Raw genomic sequence first — 22,896 nt, forward strand, 5'->3', positions numbered from 1 at the left:
CCCCGCTGGACGCAGCCCTCCTTCAGCGGGTGGGCACACGCGTCTCCTCTCCCTGCACCTGTGAGAGGAAGCAGGGTTTCCTCCCACTACCTCCACCACGCCTGGTGTTCCCTCTGGCTCGGCCCAGCTCTTCCAAGGCTCCAGCCGGCGGGACCCAGAACCGCGTCCTGTTACTCAGACCTGCCTCCTGCTTGCTGTCACACACTGCAGGGAGGCAGCACCTGTTTCCCTGGCCAATGTGCTGATTGAGGACTATCCCCCTACCCCACCCCCACTGTGCTCCCCAGGGCGAGAGCCTCGTACACAAGCACACAGCAGCTGGAGGCGTTCGTTGCCAGCATGGCTCGGGAACTGCACCAGCAGCGCTGCGCTGTGCATAGAGGACCTGCCACGCCAAGGTGATGCCGGCAAGGGCTGAGTCAGTGAACGCCCAGAGGCCGCCAGGCGACTGGGACCCGCAAGAAGTGCTGGGCTGGGGGAGGCGGGGGAGAGCAACCCAGCCACAAGCTGTGCCACCCGCCCTGGGCAGCCGCAGGCACTCAGGAGCACTCTAAAGACCGGGCCTGGTCGTAAACTAAACCCACCTTCCTCATGAGCTGCAGTGCACACCCCAGGGCACTCACCACTGCCCACGGGCAGGGAAGGCCACACCGACCATCTCTAGCAGCTTTGCTCAGATAACGTATCTTGGCATTCAAGGCTGTACTGGACGCAAACAGCTAGCTTCTGCCAAAGTGGCTTTTTTTTTTATTTCCCCCTTCAAAAAGCACTTTGGAATAACGTCTACGGAGAGCTTGCAGTGACAAAAATCAAGGAGTTCCATTTAACGATAATTTTCTGAGGGGAGGGATTACAAGTTGTACATCAGAAGTTCGTTCTTTTGACAAGTTGCCAGACGTTAATAGTTTCCATTTGAGTTGGGTAAACATTCTGTATAACAGGGAAGCCTCATCAAGAAGCAGAGCCAACTGCAATTCCTAAGGAAGGGCTTTTTATGAAAGAAAAGTCGCAAGTCATATGTGAACCTCATCACTCTCCAGGAATTAAATGAAGCACCGGTGGGCCTCCAGCACTAACTTCGCGGCCCAGCTGAGTCGAGAAACAGTCCAACACTCGGAATCAAGTGAAAAATGAGTCTTGTTGAGAGATCCACATGATGAGTTTGGAACTTTGATGGGCTCCCCCCAAAAAACAGACGGTGAAATTCTAGCAGGAACCAAGCAATTCCACCCCAAGTCTAGTGCAGGGCAGCCTGGCCCCTGGCCCCACTGTCAGAGGAAGCTGCATCTGGGCGTAGCTTCACAAAATGCATGTCTCGTCTCACCCGACACAGCTGTGTGACGGCCCCTCACTCTGCCAAGGGCCCGGGCCCGGTGCAGCTGGGCCCGCACACCTGTCACTGTCCTCCTGTTGTTCATCAATTTGCTTGAGCAGGTCCAGTAACGTCTCCGTTGGGAGACTTTGTTGTTACTGTGTTTGGCATATCGAATATGTCACGGGGAGCTTGCCAGCCCCTGCCGTGCGGGCGAGATACTCTCGGTAGCTTGCCGGGCTCTCCGAGAGGGGTGGAGGAATCGAACCCGGCTCAGCCAGGTCAGCCACGCGCAAGGCAAATGCCCTACCTGCTGTGCTAGCACTCCAACCAGTGCTGAATAAACTGGGGATTTCTCCCGTTTGGCAGGCTTTGCCATCATCGTATTAACAACATCAACAAAAAGAAAAGCAACACTTGCAAGAGGTTCACAGCACCACTATGCAGATCAGCCCAGCTCCCCCGAAATGATGCTCAAACTCCCCCAGGCCCCTGCCATCCCCGGGACCCCTCCTGCCCACCACCCACAGGATCCCCAGCGCCGCGGCCCCCTACACAGACACAGCTACTGCCCCCAGACCGGGTGGTAACACAGCAACGGCAATGGGGGCGCAGGACAGGCTCGGGGGACCACATGGGGGGCCGGGGATTGAACACGGGCGGGCAACTCCCTGCTGAGTACTGCCACTCCGGCCCCAAATTTTATTTTTTAAAAGCACCATGTAATCTCAACGGCCAAGATCCAGAGACTAAGAAACAAAAGCTCCCGGAAGCCTCCGCCCCTCTCGGAGAGCCCGGCAAGAGTATCCCACCCACACGGCAGAGCCTGGCAAGCTCCCCGTGGCATATTCAATCTGCCAAAAACAGTAAAACAATAACGGGTCTCATTCCCCTGACCCTGAAAGAGCTCCCAATACACCACTGGGCTACGCTAGCACGCGACGGGGACGGATGGAGACGTTACTGGCGCCGGCTCGAGCAACTCGCCAAACAACTGGACAAGTGAGATAAGTTTTTTTTATTGAAGAGGGGGGAGGTGCTATGGGGGGAGGGACGAAGCAGAAGAGGTTTTCCTGCAATCATTTAGAAAAATGGGAGGGGTGAGAAAGAGAAGTTCGTGCTTTCGAGAGAGAGCACCAGAGGAGAGAGAGAGAGACAAGCACGGAACACGTTCAAGGGAGAACACGCACCTGAGAAACGGCTGAAGCTCAAAGAGGGACGCCACCGGAAATACCCAGAAGCAAGAAAGCCCGAATCCCCAGGGAAGTGCAGTGCCCAGCAACAGCAGGGCAGGGGCCAGGGGCACACACATGGCAGGGGACTGACTGTGAGTGGGCGGAGGGGGCTCACGGGAGGCTACTCTGAAGCTGACCGGCAGTGACTAAGGCTCACCACTGGGCAGACTGAAACCGGCGACCTTTACACTAGATCCACTCCACCTCAAAGCGGTCAAGACTTCGAGCTGGGAAGAAGCGTTCATCAAACTGAAAGTTAACGTGGGAGGGGGCTGGAGCGATAGCACAGCGGGGAGGGCGTTGGCCTTGCACGCGGCTGACCCAGGTTCGAATCCCAGCATCCTATAGGCTCCCCTGAGCACGGCCAGGAGTGATTCCTGAGTGCAGAGCCAGGAGTAACCCCTGAGCATCGCCGAGTGTGACCCAAAAAGCAAAAATAAAAGTTAATGTGTGAGATAAAAGAAGCAAACAGGAGTAAAGGACCTTGACTAAAGCGAATCAGTGGGGCTGGAGCAATAGCACAGCGGGTAGGGCGTTTGCCTTGCACGCAGCTGACCCGGGTTCAATTCCCAGCAATGGTCCCCCGAGCACTGCCAGGAGTAATTCCTGAGCGCATGAGCCAGGAGTAACCCCAAAACAGGTGTGACCAAAAAATAAATGAATAAAGCGAATCAGTGCCCCCAGCCACAAAGAAAAAGTAGGGGGGGAGGGGTCATTTACCAAAGGACCAAAAGACATTCCTGGTAAGCGGCTTTGCTCCTGCGACTAACCGGACCGCCATGCCCCCAGCCACAAAGAAAAAGTAGGGGGGGAGGGGTCATTTACCAAAGGACCAAAAGACATTCCTGGTAAGCGGCTTTGCTCCCGCGACTAACCGGACCGCCACTACCTGAGCTCAAGGACCAGAACACATCCTACCTACTTCTGCCTGTCCTGGAAACGGTCCTTGCATGCGTTTTCTTTGACCTACAAATTAATATCAATTCTATTAAGTGAACCTAGTGGATTGGTTTTCTGTATTTGCAGGGAAAAATCAAAACAAGGACAACATAAATGTGTTTGTGAGGCTAGTCTCTGCCTTGAAGGCAAAAATAAAAAGCCAGGCTGACAGACAAGATACGGGCAGCCCCAACACGGCCTGCGGAAACGTCCCACTTGGGAGAGGCTGCCTTCATCCTCCCCTCAGGGCTTCCCTTCCAACATGACCTTGACCAGAGCCAAGGTCATGGCAAGCAGACATAATCCAACTCCCCCGTCTTCCTGGGCTTTCCGGGGCGGTGAACTTCACCCCGAAGCCACACACCTGGGGGCGTTGTCGGTTCTGCTTGGGGGACACAGCACTCAGGGGTGACTGCTCCTGGCTCGGAAGCCCCTGCAGGCTTGGGACAGTCACCCATGGGAGTCTCAGGCCTGGAGAGCACGTGCTCTGTCCTAGAGCGAGCCTCGAGGCCCAACACACTCGGTTTCATTTTATCTTCGACTGTGCTCATGTTACCTAACTGTATTGCCTTTTACCAAGTGGTGCAAAGTTGAGATTTACACAGCTTTGTTTAGCAAAAGCATAACATAATTCTGAAAGGGGAGGCTGAGAGGAAAAGGGAGATAAACAGGCTATAATAGGATAAAAGAAAACCATAATTCCTAGAAAGGAAGTCGCCACGTCCCTTTGGGCCAGGAAGACAGCTCAAAGGAATCCAGCCCATGGTGGGGGTCTGGGTTTAATCCCCAGAACACAAGGCTGTCCCCTGAGAAATGCCAGGAGTGACCTCTGAGCACTGGCCCATGAATAGGCCCTGTGCAGTGCTGCGTGTCTACCCCACACACCAAAAAGGGAGTGGGGGAGGTCCTTAAAAATATATAAAATGGGGCTGGAGCGATAGCACAGCGGGGAAGGCGTTTGCCTTGCACGCGGCTGACCTGGGTTCGATTCTCAGCATCCCATATGGTCCCCCGAGCACCGGCAGGAGTGATTCCTAAGTGCAGAGCCAAGAGCAACCCCTGAGCATCGCCGGGTGTGACCAAAAAGAAAAGAAAAAGAAAATACATACAATGAGAGAGTGCAAGGCTGGAAGGTAGGAGAATATTGAATATTTTGGAGTAGGAAAGTTGGAACTGATGTGGGATTGGTGTGGGAACTCTGTGTGTACTTTGTGTAACTTTGTAAATCACGGTTCCTTAATTAAAAACAAATTCAATGAGAGTTTAAGTTATTCATCATAATCTAGAACTTTGTTCCAACACACATATTCCGTTAGGCCCATGGAGGAAAAAACAAACAGCTTATTATGACTCGGTGAGAGGCAGGTTCTGTTCCTCTTTAAAGGAAAAAAAAAAGTATCATAAACTCAAACTGATCTCAAAAATTCGGAAGCTAAAGTTACCGACTTGCGAGGTATAGGGCTTTTCATTTAAAAATGTCTCAGGTAAAATGCTAATTTGTCAATCTGAGACAAAGCTAGGTATGTTTTATACATCTGCACTAAACAAAAGGACCTGGTTAATTTTAGACCATTTTCCATAAACTCACATCCAGAAAAATGAGGGACACCTGCGCTTTTAAAGCAAAAGGGGGCGGGGGGGGGGGGGGGGGAACGATGTAACAAGTGATCCAGATGCACTTTATCTAGCCTGAAAGTCACAGGAATCTCCAACCTACCAATACCACAAAAACATACGGGACAAATCAAAATGCAATCGCAACGCACGGCGGCATGTGCCTACACTTCATCGATCAGGGACCGCTCTACTCTGGGCTTCTGAAGGCAAGTTCCAAGAGCTGCCAAGTAACACTGTCACACACCAGCAAGTGCTTCCGGGGTTCTGTCACAGAAAGTGACCTAGGCGGTGATGCGAACAGGCCACACGTATGGTTTCTTGCTGAGAGAACAGTACTGGTTAGAAAGTGCTTTTGTTTTGGAAACCAATAATACTCCCAAGCTTCCAGTTCCTGGAGTTTGTGGAGATTCGCCGCAGGTGGCTTTTCCCTGGGAATACAAGTGCCACCTGATCGCCAGCCAGCCCATACTTGTGGGGCTTAGGGGGAGGCCTGGGAGGGAAGGAGCTCAGGACACAGCAAAGAGCCCAGGCATTTCGACGAATACAGCTGGGGTACGTACACAGAGAGAAAGAAGCAGACCTCTCCCTTCTCCTGAAACCTCCTGATTCAACAAGGGGACGTGTAGGTAGGAGAGTGTGTAGATCGGAATGTTGGATCTCTCGCATACACCCATTTCAAAAGAAGGCAGGTGGGGCCTGAGGCATTCATGGCAACCTCTGGGGAACTGAGTCAGAGACTAGAACTCATGATCACACAGCCCTCAAAATACTTGCTACCGACTCCGTGCTTAGCTGCCAGTTCAGAGCCAGCCAGGCTGACGGGCAATGAGCTCCCTGTCGGTCAAGGCAAGCAAGTGCCTCAGATGCCAACCCCCCCCCCAACTGTCCCCAACCCACCCGAACCCAGGGTCACGCGCCTGCCAGCCTCTGGGCTTCCAGCATCACGAGATTAAGGACAAAGAACAATTCTCGGTACTCTTAGAAAGCAGGAGCGTTTTGGAAATAAATATCTAACACCAAAATTAAGACGGCGGGTTAGCCGGTGTCAGAAATACAAGACTACTTCCCCCTGGGTTTGTTTCCGTTCCTCTTGACGAGATATATCACTCATGGGGAACGGGGTCCTCTTGCTGTATTAAATGAAATCAAACTACCGCCCGAGAAGCTGCTTTCAGAATCTGCACGGAATTCACTTTGGTTGAACTGAAACAAAGCCAATGGAACACCACCGAGGGACAAAAGACGCCATCAGCCAGAGGACAAGCCCGTCAGGGTACTGAGCCTGCTTGTTCTGAGACCACCTTGTCCAGTTTTACCTCTGTGGATAGACAGGAAAAGAAAAAAGTGCTGCAAACGGGGCAGGAATCTCCCTTGGAAGGAGCAGAGTCGGATATGCGTAGACACTCCTTACTGACTGAGCCACCATCCACGTCATCCACACGGTCCCCCAAAGCCAACCAAGGGCACCAATACCCCGGGCATCGTATTCCAAATCACACCCTCACCTCCAGCAGGCTGAAGCCTCGGCCCAGGAACTCCTAATGGGATGTATCTTGGGCGTGCGGTGAGTTCCCACTCTCAGCTCAGGGCAGGGGTCTGGCAGAGGGCCGGGATCCTCGGGTAGGTTGGAGATGAATCAGACAGAGCCCATCCCAGACTCTGACACGCTGGGGACAAGGTGAAGATCACGAGGGTCTCACCGGCCCCAAGTATGCTGGAGACAGGAAGGTGATCCAGAGGTTCCACGGGGTCTAACAGGAGCTGTGGAAGCCTCTCAGCCTCTGTTCGCCAGGCAGCTAGCGGGCTCTGGGCGCCAAGCCGCTGGTTATCAGTGCAGAGTCAGAGGCGCCAGAGCTGCTTAATCTGCGCCCATGCCAGCGGCTAACTCGCCAGGTAAACAACTCACGACTTCTTCGAACATGGAGTTGCTTCCGCTCTCTACGTCTAAGAAACCCAGGCTGGAACGACAGTCCAGCAGGGAGGGCATTTGCCTTGCACACGGCCGACCCGGGTTTGATGCCCAGCATCCCATCGGGTCCCCCAAGCACTGCCAGGAGTAATTCCTGAGCGCAGAGCCAGGAGGAACCCCTGTGCATCGCCAGGTGTGACCCAAAAAGCAAAAAAAAAATTCTATGTCCAAGAAACCAAGACACTAAGACACAAAAGTCAGCACGTGGGTGGACTTAAATTAATCTTTAATCTGGGGATTCACAAGGCATTAACACCAAGTTATCAAGCCTATTCTTCCTCCTCAGGCCCAAATTCAAACTCTGATCTGATACACGCATAACTCCGAAGTTCAGGTAACTCTAATTGCTGCAGCATTTTGGAGCAATGAATACAGGATAAGCCTAACAAAAATGTTCAGAAGTTTTAAATAGAGGGGGGAGAAAAATACTCTTACACAATTAGTTGTTCCCCAATGTTTTTCACTTAAGCTAAAAAAAAAAAAAAAGAAAAAGAAAAAGATAAGAAATTGTACACACTGTAGAAGTTCTGCACCTGCTCCGTGTCAATAAAACATAACAAACGACAACAAAGAAATTCTGAGATACAGGCCCCGTTATGCTGCCACTTCCAAATCAAGGCACTGCCGTGTCCAGTCGGACACTGTGCTTCCAAGTAATTGGAGGGACAAATGCCGGCAAGCTGTGACCTGCATCTTGCAGACGCACAAAACCGTTCCTTTAAGAGATGACCAACACCAGCCCATGACCAACACCAGCCCACCGCGCTCAGGGATGCAGCTCAACGTCCCTGAATGCAGGAGACCCGCAGATGATTACAGCATCTGAAACTTGCAAATTCGGGGCTGGAGAAATAGCACAGCAGGTAGGGCGTTTGCCTTGCACGCAGCCGACCTGGGTTCGATTCCCAGCATTCCATAAGGTCCCCTAAGCACCGCCAGGAGTAACTCCTGAGCTCAGAGCCAGGAGTAACCCCTGTGCATCGCCAGGTGTGACCCAAAAAAAAATTGCAAATTCTCTCTCTCTCTCTCTCTCTCTCTCACTCCTCCACTTCTCTTCATCCCTCGCTCAGAGTCTGCTAACAGAAAACAAAGCTTACATATTTAGATGCAATCAAGCTATGCTACACTTCAAAGCAGCACTGAAGTTCATGAACTCTGTAACTGCCCATTTCGTAGCTATCAGGAAGAAAGCACAGATTCCAGCCAGGAAGACGCTGACAGCAGCAGGCCTGGGCGCAGCTCTGGGGCAAGAGCAAACGTCCGAGACTGGGTCTCACCGGACCCAAGAACAACGCCAGCGCCAAGGCAGGAGCAGGGTCATCGCTCAACGCGTCCCATTACTCAGTACGCCCGAATGTTAAACTGTTTCAACACAGCAGCCCGCTGATGAGAGAGAGTCCAGCCCAGACCTCTATGCTACGGTGCATAATGGGCCGTATCCCGTCAGATCACTCGCATCAACTGTGCCAAAGAACCAGGCCATAAAAAGAGAGAGAGAGGAACCAACTCAGCCTTCCCAGCCTCCACCCCTCTCGGAAGCTGCCGCCGAGGCAGGAAGCTGGGCTGGGTTCTCGGCAGGGACCAGAAGGAAATCTCTGGGGAGCCGCTGGGGCGAGTCACCGTTTGTGACGGTGCCATCCGGGAAAACCTGAGGACACCCACTGCCTCAGAGGCTGCCGAACTCCCTCTTGAAACCACTACTTGAACTGCACGTTTCAAATATTACGGCCTTCTTATTTTTCATGAGTTTCTTGGCTTTTTCACAAACTATCTTTCAAGGCCATCAGTAGCCTGATAAGTACAAAGTGGGGGAGGGGAGAGAGAAAAACAATTTATATACCAATTTAAGGGTGTATATATATTTTTTTTTTAAATGAAATTTAAGGATATATCTTCTTGCAGTGAAAAAATACCCCTCAGTGGAATCAAGTACATCTGCCAAAAAGCAGCATCATAGCAATTTGGGTCACAACTTTTCTAAAGCCCATTAGCTGCAGTCAACTTCCAACATAATAAACAAAGTGGGGGCCAGGAGTTAGTGCAGCGGACAGGGAGTGCGCCTGCCTTGCACACGGCCAATGCAGGTTCATCCTATACGGCTTTCCAAGGACCACCGGAGTGATTCCTCAGGGCAGAGGAACCTGAGCATCGCCAGGTGTGGCCCCCAACCAAAACCAAAAAGAACCAGGACAGGTGCGTGCTTTGCGTGCAGGGGGTCTTGGTTAAATCTCTGGCACTAGATGGACCCCCAACTGCTGGCTGTTACCCCAAAACAAAATAAGGAAAACTGAGGCTAGAGAGATGATGTGTGTATGGGGAGGGGGGACAGGGAGCAGGGGGTTGTTTGCCTCACACACAACGACAACAGATCCCAAGCCAAGCGCCAGCAGCAGTGATCCCTAAGTACAGCCAGGTGTGACCCCCCCAAACAAAAACCTGGGGGTGAGGAACAACCGGGCATGAGTGAACCTAATGGGGGGGGGGATTTATACCTCAAAGTGTTTTCTGTTAGAAGCTGTGTAGCCACCAAATGCCAGTGTCCCCCAACCATCAAGTTAATGGTCCCAACTCTGACACATATGGGTTTGCACAATGCCAGGAGGGTCTCTCTGGCAGCCACGGGCCCCAGAGAGCAACGGCAAGTGCAGAGACCTCCCTCTGCAGAAGCCAAGAGCTGAAAGCAGAGTGAGATGGGCGGGAGATTCTGCTCCCATCAAAAGCTTCCCAGCTTATGTGGCCTACCTGACTCCTTTCCAGGAGGGGGAATTACTGGGCACCTCCCCGAAGAAGTTTATCCTCTTTACAGTGACACCCTGTGCCCCAAGGCAGGTGATTCCCAGAGCAGCCTCTCCCCTGAGGGCACAGCAGCTGAACCTTCCAGGAGCAGATACAGTTACTGCTGGGTGAGAACAGATTCAGGCCAACTGGGGTTCCACCGCCCACCGAAAATACCTCCAGAGACATCACAGCAGGTTTTATAACAATCGTCTCGGAGATCGGCCGGACCCCAGTGCTCCGCATCAGAGAACGGCTACCAAAGCCATGCCCTGCCACTAGTCACACTAAGGGACACTGGTTCTAGTTCTAGAAACAAATGTGGTCCAGGTACCTGTCCTGCACAAAGGCCGCTGGCTCCATCCAAGGCCGCACTTGTAAGCGACTGCCAATCTCCAGGCTTGGGAAACTCCAAACCAACCCAACAGTTCAGGCTCCTGAAATACTGAGCCAACATCCAATTTACAAGCTTGGGCAATTCACATTTCGTTCCATAACCATCTTCCATTTTAAAGAGATCAACCACCTAACGCCGAACAAAAATCTCCTATTTTTAAATTTCTGGTGGCGGGAGAGGAAGACAGCACCACGATTTTATAAAAGTTCCCAAGCAGGGGCTGGAGAGAGAGCACAGCGGGTAGGGCGTTTGCCTTGCACGCGGCTGACCCGGGTTCGATTCCCAGCATCCCATATGGTCCCCTGAGCACCGCCAGGAGTGATTCCTGAGTGTATGAGCCAGGAGTAACCCCTGTGCATTGCCGGGTGTGACCCAAAAAGCAAAAAAAAAAAAAAAAAAGGTTCCCGTTCCCAAGCAAAGAAATACTTAGTTCATTTTTTCCCCCAAAGTATACTCCTGGAGTAATAAGTGAGCCAGCAGTGTGCCCCGCGAGCGGCTCCCCACCTGGCGCGCTCAGATGGAATCACTCCTCAGGCAACACCCACTCGGACTTTATTACCTGGGGGCAGCGCCAAAGAACGCCTGCAGTCAAGTGCCCGCTTCACTATCAAGTGTGCTAGGAAATTCACTTTTTGTTTTCTCTTTTGTTGCCTTCAACATTCACTTTTAGAAAAGAAAAAAAAAACTTCAGCCGAGCCGGATTGTAACAGCACTTGTTCCTGTAACTCCCGTGGTTAAGGGGCTGGCTGGCTTCCAAGCGCTTCAACCAGCTAAATTGTTTCAAGAACAGAAAGATTCTGTGTGCGGCTCCAGGGCGGGGCTTCCCTCCGCCAGCCCATCCATCACAAGTGAGGTTCAGTTTCTCCCACACGGCTCGGGGGGCCACCGCTTCCCCGCGCCCTCCCGGCCACCTCCGCACCGCGGCCTCCGGTCCCCTAGGGCGCACCCAGGGCCGGGGCCACCCAGGCCCGCACTCCCGGCGCATCCGGGGAGCCGAGGCGTTCCCGAACCCCCCGGGATGGAGTCCCCCGCCCGGGGGGCTTTGTTCCGAGTTCAAGGACCAGCCCGCAGCGCCGGGGAAGCAGGCCGGGGCGCACACGGGGACGGGCGCACCCCTTCCCCGGGATGGGAACTGCGCGGTGACCCCCCACCCCACTCCACGGAGTCCCTCGACCCGGACAGGCGGCGCTGCGGGACCGGGCGCCCCGGTGACCTCCAGCAAGGCCAGGCCGCTGCCCCGATGCGGACCGCGGGCGCCCCGGGGTCTCCACCGCCAGCCCCGGCGCGGTGACAGCTGCCGAGCACTGTGCGCGGAGCGCGGGCGCGTCCCCCGGCCCCAGCAGCCGCCACACCCACCCGAGCACACGCGCGCGAGCCCCACCTGGGTGCGTCCCGGTCCCCCGGGGCGCGTCCCGGTCCCCGCGCCCCCTACCCCAGTGCCGGACCCGCACCCTGCGGGGGTCTCGGGGGCACCTCCCGGGCCGGGGCGCGCGCTGCTCCGGGGGGGGAGGATCGCTCCCGCAGGGGGTCGCGGGCCGGGCCAGGGGGGGCTTCCCCTCCCGAGCGCCGGCTGTCCGTCCCCCCGGGGTGGGCGCGCGCCCGGCCGAGCCCGCCCCCCCGCGCCCCCCGCGCGCCCGGCGCGCCCCGCGCTCACCTGGCGGGCGCTGCCATGGCTCGGGGCTGCCCGCGCCCCGCCGCTACCTGCGCCGCCCGCGCGCCCGCGATTGGCCCGCGCCGGGCCGGAGGGACATCCGGGCACCGGGCCGGCCGGACGCCCCGCGCGGGGGGACGCGCCCGGCCCCGCGCCCCGCCGCCCCCCGCCGCGCGCGCCCCCCGGCCCCGCCGGTCCCGCCCGCCCGCGCGCGCGCGCCGCCCCCGCCCACCCCGCCCCGCGCGCGCCGCCGCCCCCGCGCCCCCGGCCCCGCGCCCCGGCCCCGGCCGGCCCCGCCGCACCCCCGCGCCCCGCGCCCGGTGGTACGGCCCGACGCCTTAAGAGCCCGCGCCCGGCCCGCCGCGCACGGCGCGCCGGGGATGCCCCGGCCCGGCCGAGGCTCCCCTCCCGTCCCGAGCCCCGCCGGGGGTGCTCGGTGGGCACAGAGCCGGGAGCCCACCACCCCCATCTGCCCCCGAGGGCCAAAGAAAGGAAGTTGCGGGGAGAGGGAGTTGGAGGGGGGGTCCCGGGGCAGCAGCCGAGCCCAGCACGCAAGCGCACCCCGCAAACGCACACCCCCAGGAGTGGGGTCCCCGCGCCGCTCAAGACACAGGGGCGCGGCGGGCCTGTCCCCCGCGCTGCGCCTCGGCCTCCCCGGGAGCGCAGCGGCTCCAGGGCCTCGGCCCCGCGCTGCGGAACCGCCTTCTCGAGGGGCTCCCCGGGAACCGCCTTCTGGGGGGCTCCTTGGGGAACCGCCTTCTCGGGGGGCTCCCCGGGAACCGCCTTCTGGGGGGCTCCTTGGGGAACCGCCTTCTCGGGGGGCTCCCCCGGAACCGCCTTCTGGGGGGCTCCTTGGGAACCGCCTTCTCGAGGGGCTCCCCGGGAACCGCCTTCTGGGGGGCTCCTTGGGGAACCGCCTTCTCGAGGGGCTCCCCGGGAACCGCCTTCTGGGGGGCTCCTTGGGGAACCGCCTTCTCGAGGGGCTCCCCGGGAACTGCCTTCTGGGGGGCTCCCCGGGAACCGCCTTCTGGGGGGCTCCCCGGGAACCGCCTTCTCGAGGGGCTCCCCGGGAACCGCCTTCTCTGGGGGCGATCCCCGGGAACCGCCTTCTGGGGGGCTCCTTGGGGAACTGCCCCCTCGGGGGGGCGCTCCCCGGGAACCGCCTTCTGGGGGGCTCCTTGGGGAACCTCCTTCTCGGGGGCGCTCCCAGGGAACCTCCGTGGGGAACCCAAGTGTGTCGGTTTCTTTCTTCAAGGGAACAACCGACAGTGTTCACCGCCAAGGAAAGAATTTTGAACTTTTGGGCATTTCGTGAAACTTGGCGTCCACCACTGCGAGCCTAAAATACTGAAGGAGAAAATCCTGAGATTTGGCTTCCTCCTATTTAAGTGATTTTTTTGCTGTGAGATACCCATCGTGACTTGACCGATGAGTAGGCAATTATTGTAGAAGTTACGCGGTAACTCAGTGAACGACATTTTTCCAAATGATACAGACACGGTCAGGGTAAAGGATTCCGACCGCAAGCCCAAGACAGAACAATGGATCCGAATGACTCTGAAGCTGAACAACTAAGTTTAATGGCATCTTTATCAGCCCTGGCAAAAATGAATGTGGTCCCATCATCTGAGTTACCTGTTAGAAAAGACAGACTGGGGGGGGCGGGGGGGGGGGGCCTAGAGAGGAAGGGGAGGAGGTAGAGTCCTCGCTGGCATACACACCAGAGCCCCTCCAGGACTGAGCCCTGAGCACACAGTCACTGCCAGGTGTGCCCCCAAACAAACACAACTACAAAAAATACACTTCAGAGCTGAATTAGAATCCTTGAGGGATGAGGTCCCAGGAGGGGCACCTGGACAGAGCCTGCTATCCACTCCCTAGGAGAATCACTCAAAGCAAGCGGATAACGAAGATAATAGTACAGTGGGCAGGAGGACTTGTCTCACACACAGCTGACCTGGGTTCGATCCCAGGCACCCTGTATGGTCTCCTAAGGCCCATCAGGAGTGACCCCCTGAGCACAGAGCCAGGAGAAACCCCTCAGTACCACTGGGTGTGGCCCAAAAACCAAAACTAAAATAAAATAATACATCTTCTGTTTATTTGGGGGGAGGGGTGGCTTAAAATGCCTGGTTCCTCATTGGACTGTGACTGAACTGCACCGTTTCTCCATGAGTCTTCTGCACAGGACAGAGGGGACAGACAGCAACGTGAACAGTGCTTGCTATTCCCTGCAGATGCCTGGGGCTCCATCCCCCGGAACCATCTATGGTCCCCCAAGCCCCGGCAAAGTGATTCCTGAATACAAAGTCAGAAGAAAGTATCTGAGCACCCAAAACAAACAAACAGACTTCTCTTGAACAATACTGATAAACCATCAGAAAAACCAAAAAGTCAAGGCAAAATTTGTACTCATAAGAATTTTATACTTACCATTGTACCCCATTGTTCTCTTACTATTCCAAATACCACCATTAGTAATGTGTTAAGCCGATACACATGAAAGTGAACAGAACAACTGTATTTCAAAAGAGCACTGACTCACAAATCTTTCACTTCCTAGGGCTGGAGCGGCAATACAGTGGGGAGGGTGTTTGCCTTGCACACGGCCGACCCGGCTTCAACCCCCACATCCCATACAGTTCCCTCAGCACCGCCAGGAGTAATTCCTGAGTGCAGAGTCAGGAGTAACACCTGAGCATCACCAGGAGAATCTCAGTTCCCACAAGGTAGAACTGTACCATCACTGGTGTTAAATTGACATCTTTCCTCTACGAACTGTTGTTAATGCTATTTAAATATGAGGAAATAAAGCAACACAAGTATTTTTTTCCCAAAGGAAATCAGGCACCAACAGATAAAGACGACCCCTGAGGTTTCCAAGACTCTGAAATCATTTGTAATATAAAGTAGTGGAGATGTGGGAGGAAGACAAGAGATGATTCTAGAAGCAGATACTGCATGTGGCTAGAAAAAGAAGTCCTACTAAACAAACACAGAGGCTATGATTTCTAGGTGTTTTGGAAACATCACACCCACAGTCTTGTTTGGCAGTTAAACCGAATAAAAATACGTTCTTAATCTTAATCCCTGAGCTTTCTGATGTAATTTCACACACTGCTCATTTGCACAACACTCAATTATACTCTGATGTGCTGAGATCTCCAAGCCTGCTCGATCAGGGCTGGGCATCCCCCACCCAGATCCTCCATCTTCCAGTAGGCAGGGGTCACACCCACCAACCTCCCCCAGGCACCGTGTAATCCCATCAATAGCCAAGACCCAGAGACCCAGCTCCCAGAAGACATCTTATTATCTCATTCTTGCTTTGGACAACCTGGCAGGCTACCTGCCCCCACAGCAGAGTCTGGCAAACTCCCCGTGGCGTACCCAATATGCCAAAAGCCAGTAACAATGATGGGTCTCATTCTCCCAAACCAGAAAGAGCCTTGAATATGGCACTTTTTAAAATCTCAGCGCTAGGGCGAAGGAGACGTTACTGGTGCCTGCTCGAGGCAATCGACGAACAACAGGATGATCGTGATCGTGTGCTCTACTATCAGGCTTCATAGCCTTCAAGTGAAGACTTCCTGAGCCCCCAAATATAGTCAAACCAGGTAATAATAACTAGTTCATCCTACAAAGAGGTTACACCACCACGTGCACTATGGATGCGGGAGACTTGGGTTCAAGCTTCCCCGCAAAGAGGGAAGAACAACAAAAACAAACACCAGAAAACCATAAAGACTTAGGAATTGGACCAGAAAATGGGGAAGAGTTGGATCCCAGACCCAATCCCCTAAGCACCTGACTACCAAAACCCCAGATACAAAAAATTTCTAGTGGAAATTGCAAAAAAATGTCACAATATACTCAATAAAAAACAAATAAACAAACAAACTTCTCTGTCTGTGGAGAATATGTAATTAATTTTACAGTGTCTGTATTCATCAATCCCGCAGTGACCAAGTATGTTAAAGCCCCCTCCCCCTCAAGAAAGAACCACATGATTCCACAAATATGAGCTACTAGGAGTAATTGAAAGGAATTCAAATGACTAGGTCCGTAAATTCATGAACCTTAAAAATAAATCTTTCACAGATAGTGGCAACATTTATGGCATATATAACATACAGGTAAAATTACAAATGTGCACCAGTGTTATCAAGAGCAGACATGGGGTAATATTTTAATAATTCATGGTTCATTGTGCATAACAGATACAGCCTCAGACCCTACATACTGTAGCACTGTCCTCACGTTGTTCATCGATTTGCTTGAGCGGACACCAGTTAATGTCTCCATTGTGAGACTTGTTACTGTGTCCGGCATATCGAATACGTCACAGGGAGCTTGCCAGGCTTTGCTGAGCGGGCGCGATACTTTCAGTAGCTTGCGGGGCTCTCCAAGACGGGGTGGAGGAATCGAACCCAGGTCAGCTGCGTGCAAGGCAAATGCCCTGCCCGATGTGCTATCGCTCCAGCCCAGCCCCTACATATAAAATGTAAATTTTCATGTTTGGTTTTGGAGAGCTTGGTTTGAAGAGTCCTCATTGCACTCTCAGTCCTGCAGGGGAGTTTTCTCCTTTGGGTTCTGGTCGCCAAGCCTGACCCCCGATCTCTGAGCTCTCCTCTCCGGTTCCCATACGGTAGTTCTCGGGCGGAGTGGAGGCAGAGTTCCTGGTCCATCTCAGCCAGACCTTCCCCTTCAGAATGACGTCTTTCCCGAGCCAGGCTCCATCTTAGCTTTCGCCTCCTTCCTTACTCGAAGGGACTGGCAGGGCAGGCCGTGCCCATCCCAGAGCTGCCTCCCAGGGCCTCCGTCCTCCCCTAAGGTTCCAGGAGCACTCTCGGGACTGGCCCAGAGCTCAGACCGCAACTACTCACGGAGTCTCACGAAGAGACCCAGAGACACACGGGTCACTGGCCCCCAGCCTTACCTCCCTGCCAGACAAGTTCCATTGGCAAAATGAGATTAAAAAAAAAAAAAAAGACCTTCCACCTCAGACTTTCTGATGCATCCGAGAAACGGATTCCTGGAGTTGTCCTGCATTCTGCCAGTGAACATGACTGTATTTTAAAGACTGACGCTTGGGGCTGGAGCGATAGCATAGTGGGTAGGGCGTTTGCCTTGCACGCGGCCAACCCGGGTTTGACTCCCCAACACCCCATGTGGTCCCCCGAGCACTGCCAACAGTAATTCCTGACTGCAGAGCCAGGAGTAACCCTTGAGCAGCGCCGGATGTGACCTATAAATAAATAAGTAAATAAATAAAATAAAGACTGGTGCTTAATCTCCCTCACCTCTTGGACAAAGCAGTGTCTCTCTGCTTCTGCCCCACACAGTCACGTCCTTTCTCTGCCCACACATATTCATTACTTCCCCTCTACAGGCTGGCGCAAGTTCTCCCAACTCTTCTTTTTTTGGAGTCAATTTAGATTCAACACAAGGTGAAGAAATGATTCTCCAAGGGGAAAGAAAAAAGAATTCCCAAGGACCTCTCTGAGGAGTCCCCGCAGTTCCGCTTCCAATCTTGCAGTGCTGATTGTCCATCCTGGCTAAAAGACTTGCGGGTCAGGGCTGCGGCCCAGAGCCCAGTTCCAAGGGGCTTGGGCTCTGCAGGGAGACAGGGAGGGCTCCAGGCAGTGGCAGCCAAGGCCTGACTTACAAAAGTGCCCAAGTCACTAGCCCAGGAGTAGCCTTGAGGGACGCGCCACCCGAGAGGGGCCCCCCTGCACCAGGAAGGTTGCCGCTCCAGGAGAAACACAAGGTCTTCTTTTTTTTTTTTTTAATAAATCTTTTTAGGGTCACACCCAGCGATGCAGAGGAGTTACTCCTGGTTCATACATTCAGAAATCACTCCTGACAGTGCTTGAGGGACCCTATGGGATGCTGGGAATCGAACCTGGGTCGGCCACGTGCAAGGCAAATGCCCTACCCACTGTGCTATTGCTCCAACCCTGGTCTTGACCACTAATAAGACTCATCTAATCACACTTTCAGTTAGCATTACGCATCAGCAAAATTTTTTACCCCCCCCAAAAAAAAGAGTATGAAGACAACATTACCAATTACCATTGACTATAATAACTATTTGTAACCTTTTCAAAAATGAAAAAAAAAATTTTAAAAAGAATATGGAAAAACTCACCAAGAGCCACTTCTCCTCCCAGAGCCCCGGGTCACTCAGAAAGCCCCAGGCAGGGCAGTTTGGGGAAAACCAACATTGCAAAGGCAAGCAGTGCCCCCGCTGCCCTCTCAGAGACTGGCCTGCACCCGAGCTGAGCACACTGGGGGACACTGCCCTCTGCGGAGGTCACAGCTGGCTTGGACGCAGAACCCTCCACGCTCTCCCTTCAGATTTCTCTAAAGAAAATGAAACTATTTGAATCCACTATTCGTTTCCTCCTGAAATGATTTCGGCAAGGGAAGACAAAGATCCCGCAAAACCTGAACAGTGGTTCAGACCGGCTCCCCCTTTTCTGCCAAGAGCAATTTTCCACCCGTGCTGCAGTCCACGCTGCCCAGTGCCTGAGCCGCACCCATCAGGTGGACCAGGGGTGCTGGCAGGGCACTGTGGTTCATGCCACACTGGCCCTCGCCCCCATATCTCCACACTACACAGAGAAACAGAGGAACCGGAACTATTCAACATTGGCCACTCGGAGCCCGCCTGTCCAGGCAGGAGATTTTCCTTGACCTTGGTCTTGCGCTAGCATCTTCTCTGGTTCCGAGCTGCACAGTGCCGTGTCGGCGGCTCATGCTGTGACCTTGGCAGGGCAGAACTCCGACGAGGAGTCCTGAAGTCTGCCCTGTGGGGGCTCATCTGGTATCTTCTCTACAAGAGGAAAGGGCAATCCTGCCCTGCCCATACATTCGTGGGCACCTTATTTGGAATCCGGGTGTAAGAAAGATTTGTTCTTCGTTCCTGAGTGAGTGTCGACTCAGGACTCACACAATTTCACTGCACGCTGCAAGTTATAATCTGATCTAAGGGCACTGATTTGGTTGCTGGCCTTGGGCTAAGGAGAGAACTCGGCACCTCTTTCTGTGCTGTGAGGAGGGCCAGATTCTTGCCTTGTTCCTCTCCCAGACCCCTCACACCACCTCTCCCTGAAGCCCGCCCAATGTCTTATGCTGCTGTCCCAGACATCCAAGCCGCTCCCAGCCGCCTCCTCCACGAGGGCCCCCTGGGAAGCTCTGCTCAGGACTTGCAGCATGACACTTGGCTTCATTCTCCAGCTCCTCCTTGCCCACAGGCCAAGGGGTCCGTGTCAAGCCCCAGAAACGTCACTCGCCTCAGTCCACCCACTGTCTTGCAAAAATCCCATTAGGAACTCCCAGGAAGTGCAAGTCCGGCCTTTCAGTCCATTTCGCCCGGATGCCCTGGACAGTTTCCTGGGCCTGCGGGCCTTCTCGGGAGCTGAGCTGAAGGGGCCGGGTCACTCAGCAGAGCCAGAGTGCCACTCAGCTGCCCAGCTGCTCCCGAGGAAAGAAGAGCTTTCGACAAAAGAAAGGAAACTGCTTTTGTTTCCTCACACACAGGGACAGGGAAGGAAGACTCGGATCGATCCCCATTGCATGGAGTAAAAGTAGAAGTCAGAACCCGGAGGGTTCTAGCAGCAGGCCAGGAGAGACTTCAGGACCCCCATCTCCACCAAGGGCCTGACTCGGATGGTGGGCAGCAAGCCCCTAGGACGAGGCTGCCTGCTGCGTGCCCGACCAGCCGGGGAGGGTGTGTGGAGGCAGGCAGCCTGAGACAGGCCCGGGGCAGGCGGCGAACCTGCAGCCTGAGCGGGCCAGACCATCCACTGCCCACATGGGATCGCTAAGAAACTAAGAGAAGAAGGGGATGGGGCGGGGTGGAGAGACGTGAGCTAAGACCTTTTTACTTTTAGAAATTTATCCTACAAGGCTCCGTTTCCCCTTGGCTAAAGATGCTTTCACGTATTCCACCGCCCAAGTCCGTAATTTTCTACCAAGTTGTTTCCTGACATGCAAAGAGATTGTGATTAAAAAAAAAATAAAGGCTAAAATAAAAAACAGGAGTTGCAATGCAGCGCGTTCATTAGGGTCCGACTTCATCCCAGATAAATGAAATGCACAGATCACAAGGGCTACCTGGGCGTCTGCCAAATGCCAGACGCACATTCCAGGAAGGGCGAAATGATTTTTTTCTGCACATTTGCAGGTTTCCAAAGATTATAAAATGAAAGCATCTGTCTTTCATTGTCACTAAAAAAATAAAAAGAAAAGCACGGGACCAGAGCAATAGCACAGCGGGTAGGGTGTTTGCCTTGCATGCAGCCAACCCAGGTTCGATTCCCAGCATCCCATACGGTCCCCTGAGCACCGCCAGCGGTAATTCCTGAGTGCAGAGCCAGGAGTGACCCCTGAGCACCGCTGGGTGTGACCCAAAAATAAATTAATTAATAAGATAAAATAAAATCACAATTATTGTGTGTATGTGTAAAAAGAGGGGGGGCTCAGTCCTGGGTATCACATGGTCCCTCAAGCTCAGAACCATGCAAAGTCCAAATCCCTGGCACTAAACTGAGCCAAGCACAGCTCTGAGCACCCATGAGCTTGGCTCCCAGCCCTCCTCCCGCGATGTCACGATCCCTATTTCAAACATTCAATCAAATCTTAGCTCCAGGAGGAAGACAGAAGTCATGGAATCCACTTCTCCGGGAAAGAAAGGGCTCTGTCTACAAGCTCCCTCTCTCTCTCTCCCCCCCCAGGAGCCTGGCAGGAATCCCAGGCTGCCCTCCCACAGCTGCCTGGGACCAGCAGCTAGAAAGTTCTAAAACCAGCCTCCCGGCAGCCCCCTCCCCTTTGATAACTGTTTGGTACCACATCTGGCGGTGCTAGGTGCTTGCTCCTGGTTCTGTGCTCGGGGATCACTCCCGGCGGGGCTCCAGGGAACCCAGCACGTACTGAAATAGCACAGCGGGTAGGGCGTTTGCCTGGCATGCAGCTGACATGGCCAACCCGGGTTCGATTCGGCGAGAGCCTCTCGCCCGCACAGCAAAGCCTGGCAAGCTCCCCGTGACATAGTCGATATGCCAAAAACAGCAACAAAGTCTCACAATTTATTGTGAGATGTTACTGGTGCCCGCTCGAGCAAATTGATGAACAACAGGAGGACAGTGTTAGAAGTGCTAAAACACACATGCCCACGATCACCGAAGCTTTCCACAGGCGTCCGCTAGGGACCACACGGAAGCCCAAGCCCTCCTGAGCACCCACCAGGCAGCAGAGTCGGGTGAGGTACAGTAAACGCATGTTTGCGTGCGGCACACAACCCAGAGGGCCCAGTGCAGGGGTGGAGGGCACAGCACCTGCCTAGCAAGTGTGTGGCCATGGGTCCGAACCCCCAGGGTCCCACAGGCTCCCAGCTGCAGTGAGGCACGTGTGAGTCCCACAATAGAGGAACACGGCAAACCCACCCACGAAGGCCACGTGTGGGCACAACATGAGTCCTGAGACCAGACCTGGGTGAGCGCGAGCCCCTGGGAGCACAGCCCCGGAAATGGAGTCCAGGGAAGAGTGAGCTCCGGCCATCGGGCCTGTCCTTCCACCAGGAAGGAGCCCGGCTGAGGGCGACGGCCAGGAACAATGACAACCGCGGGTTCTTCTCTAGATCGCTGAGATCATGAGCCCGTTCTCACACGGCCCTCGGGTGACTCACAAGCCCATGGGCACCCGAAACACCCTGGAAAAACACACAGTACTCTCACCCCTGTTCCCCGTCTGGTCCCTGAAACATTTGTTACTAACCAGCATTTTGGCGTTGGGAACTTTCCCACCCCTTCAAAGACAACCCATATCTCTTTCCAAATACACGGAAGAAAAGTGGAAAGGTTTCAGAAATGAAAGCTATTTTCCAGTCTACACGAGGATTTTCTTTCCTCCGGGGGAAAAATCTGCGTGCACAGACAACCCACAGCAGGCAGTAATTGCAGGTTACGGGCGACACAGACCGTGACACGCACGGCACGCAGCCAGGCAGACCAACGGACGACACACACAGACACACACACACACACACAGACACACACACACACACACACACACACACACACACACACACAGTCTGGGGCCTGCAGGCCTGCCCTGGGGGCTACCCTGGGGTTGTGCTCATCCCAAGCAGTTGTCCAGATCCCAACAACTCAGAACCTCACTTGGGGCGTGCACCTCACATTCTGCTGGAGGGCTCAAGCTGTGCTCGCCAAAACCAGGGCTGCTTTACTTGCAACTTGATCACTCGATTCACTTGACATCCCGTTACTCATCCATTTGCTCGAGTGGGCGCCAGCAGCGTCTCCATTCATCCCTGTTGCGTGCTAGTGTAGCCCAATGGCGTCTGCTCGTTCTAGGAACACGAAGAGCCTTCTGGCTTTACCTAGATTTCTGCCTTTACCTAGGGCTAGAGCGATAGCACAGCGGGTAGGGCGTTTGCTTTGCACGTGGCCGACCCGGGTTTGTTTCCTCTGTCCCTCTCAGAGAGCCCGGCAAGCTACCGAGAGTATCCCACCAACAAACAAAGCCTGGCAAGCTACCCGTGGCATATTCAGTATGCCAAAAACTGCAGCACTGTCCTCCCATTGTTCGTCGATTTTGCCTGAGCGGGCCCAGTAATGTCTCCATTTTGAGACTTGTTACTGTGTCTGGCATATTGAATACATCACTGGTAGCTTGCCAGGCTTTACCATGCGGGCGAGATACTCTCGGTAGCTTGCCAGGTTCTCCGAGAGGAGCAGAGGAATCGAACCCGGCTCAGCCGGGCTGGCTACGCGCAAGTCAAACGCCCTACCGCTGTGCTATCGCTCCAGCCCATGCCAAAAACAGTAACAACAAATCTCACAATGGAGATGTTACTGGTGCCCGCTCAAGCAAATTGATGAACAACGGGAGGACAGTGCTATAGTACTATCTAGATCTCATGAAAAAAAAAAAAAAGACTGCAGGGAAGTCATGGGCCAGAGAAACTTCAAAGGG

At 54.2% G+C, this 22,896-nt stretch overlaps 1 protein-coding gene across 2 annotated transcripts in view; it reads right to left on the reverse strand.

The window, feature by feature from the left end:
- The window catches only part of AFF1 (ALF transcription elongation factor 1), a 148,838-nt gene that overhangs the window by 87,237 nt on the left and 38,705 nt on the right, over positions 1-22,896 (reverse strand). Inside the window, exon 1 of one of the 2 annotated variants that reach the window (XM_056111520.1) lies at positions 11,899-12,020. The exons of the other annotated variant lie outside the window; for it this stretch is intronic. Coding sequence (XP_055967495.1) covers positions 11,899-11,915 — 17 coding nt within the window. The 5' untranslated portion in view covers positions 11,916-12,020. Of the gene's footprint in view, positions 1-11,898; positions 12,021-22,896 lie in introns of those variants that run through there. 2 annotated transcript variants of the gene reach the window in all.

This window comes from Sorex fumeus, unplaced genomic scaffold, assembly GCF_029834395.1.
Source record: "Sorex fumeus unplaced genomic scaffold, SorFum_2.1 ptg000013l, whole genome shotgun sequence".
In the NCBI taxonomy this organism is placed as follows: domain Eukaryota; kingdom Metazoa; phylum Chordata; class Mammalia; order Eulipotyphla; family Soricidae; genus Sorex; species Sorex fumeus.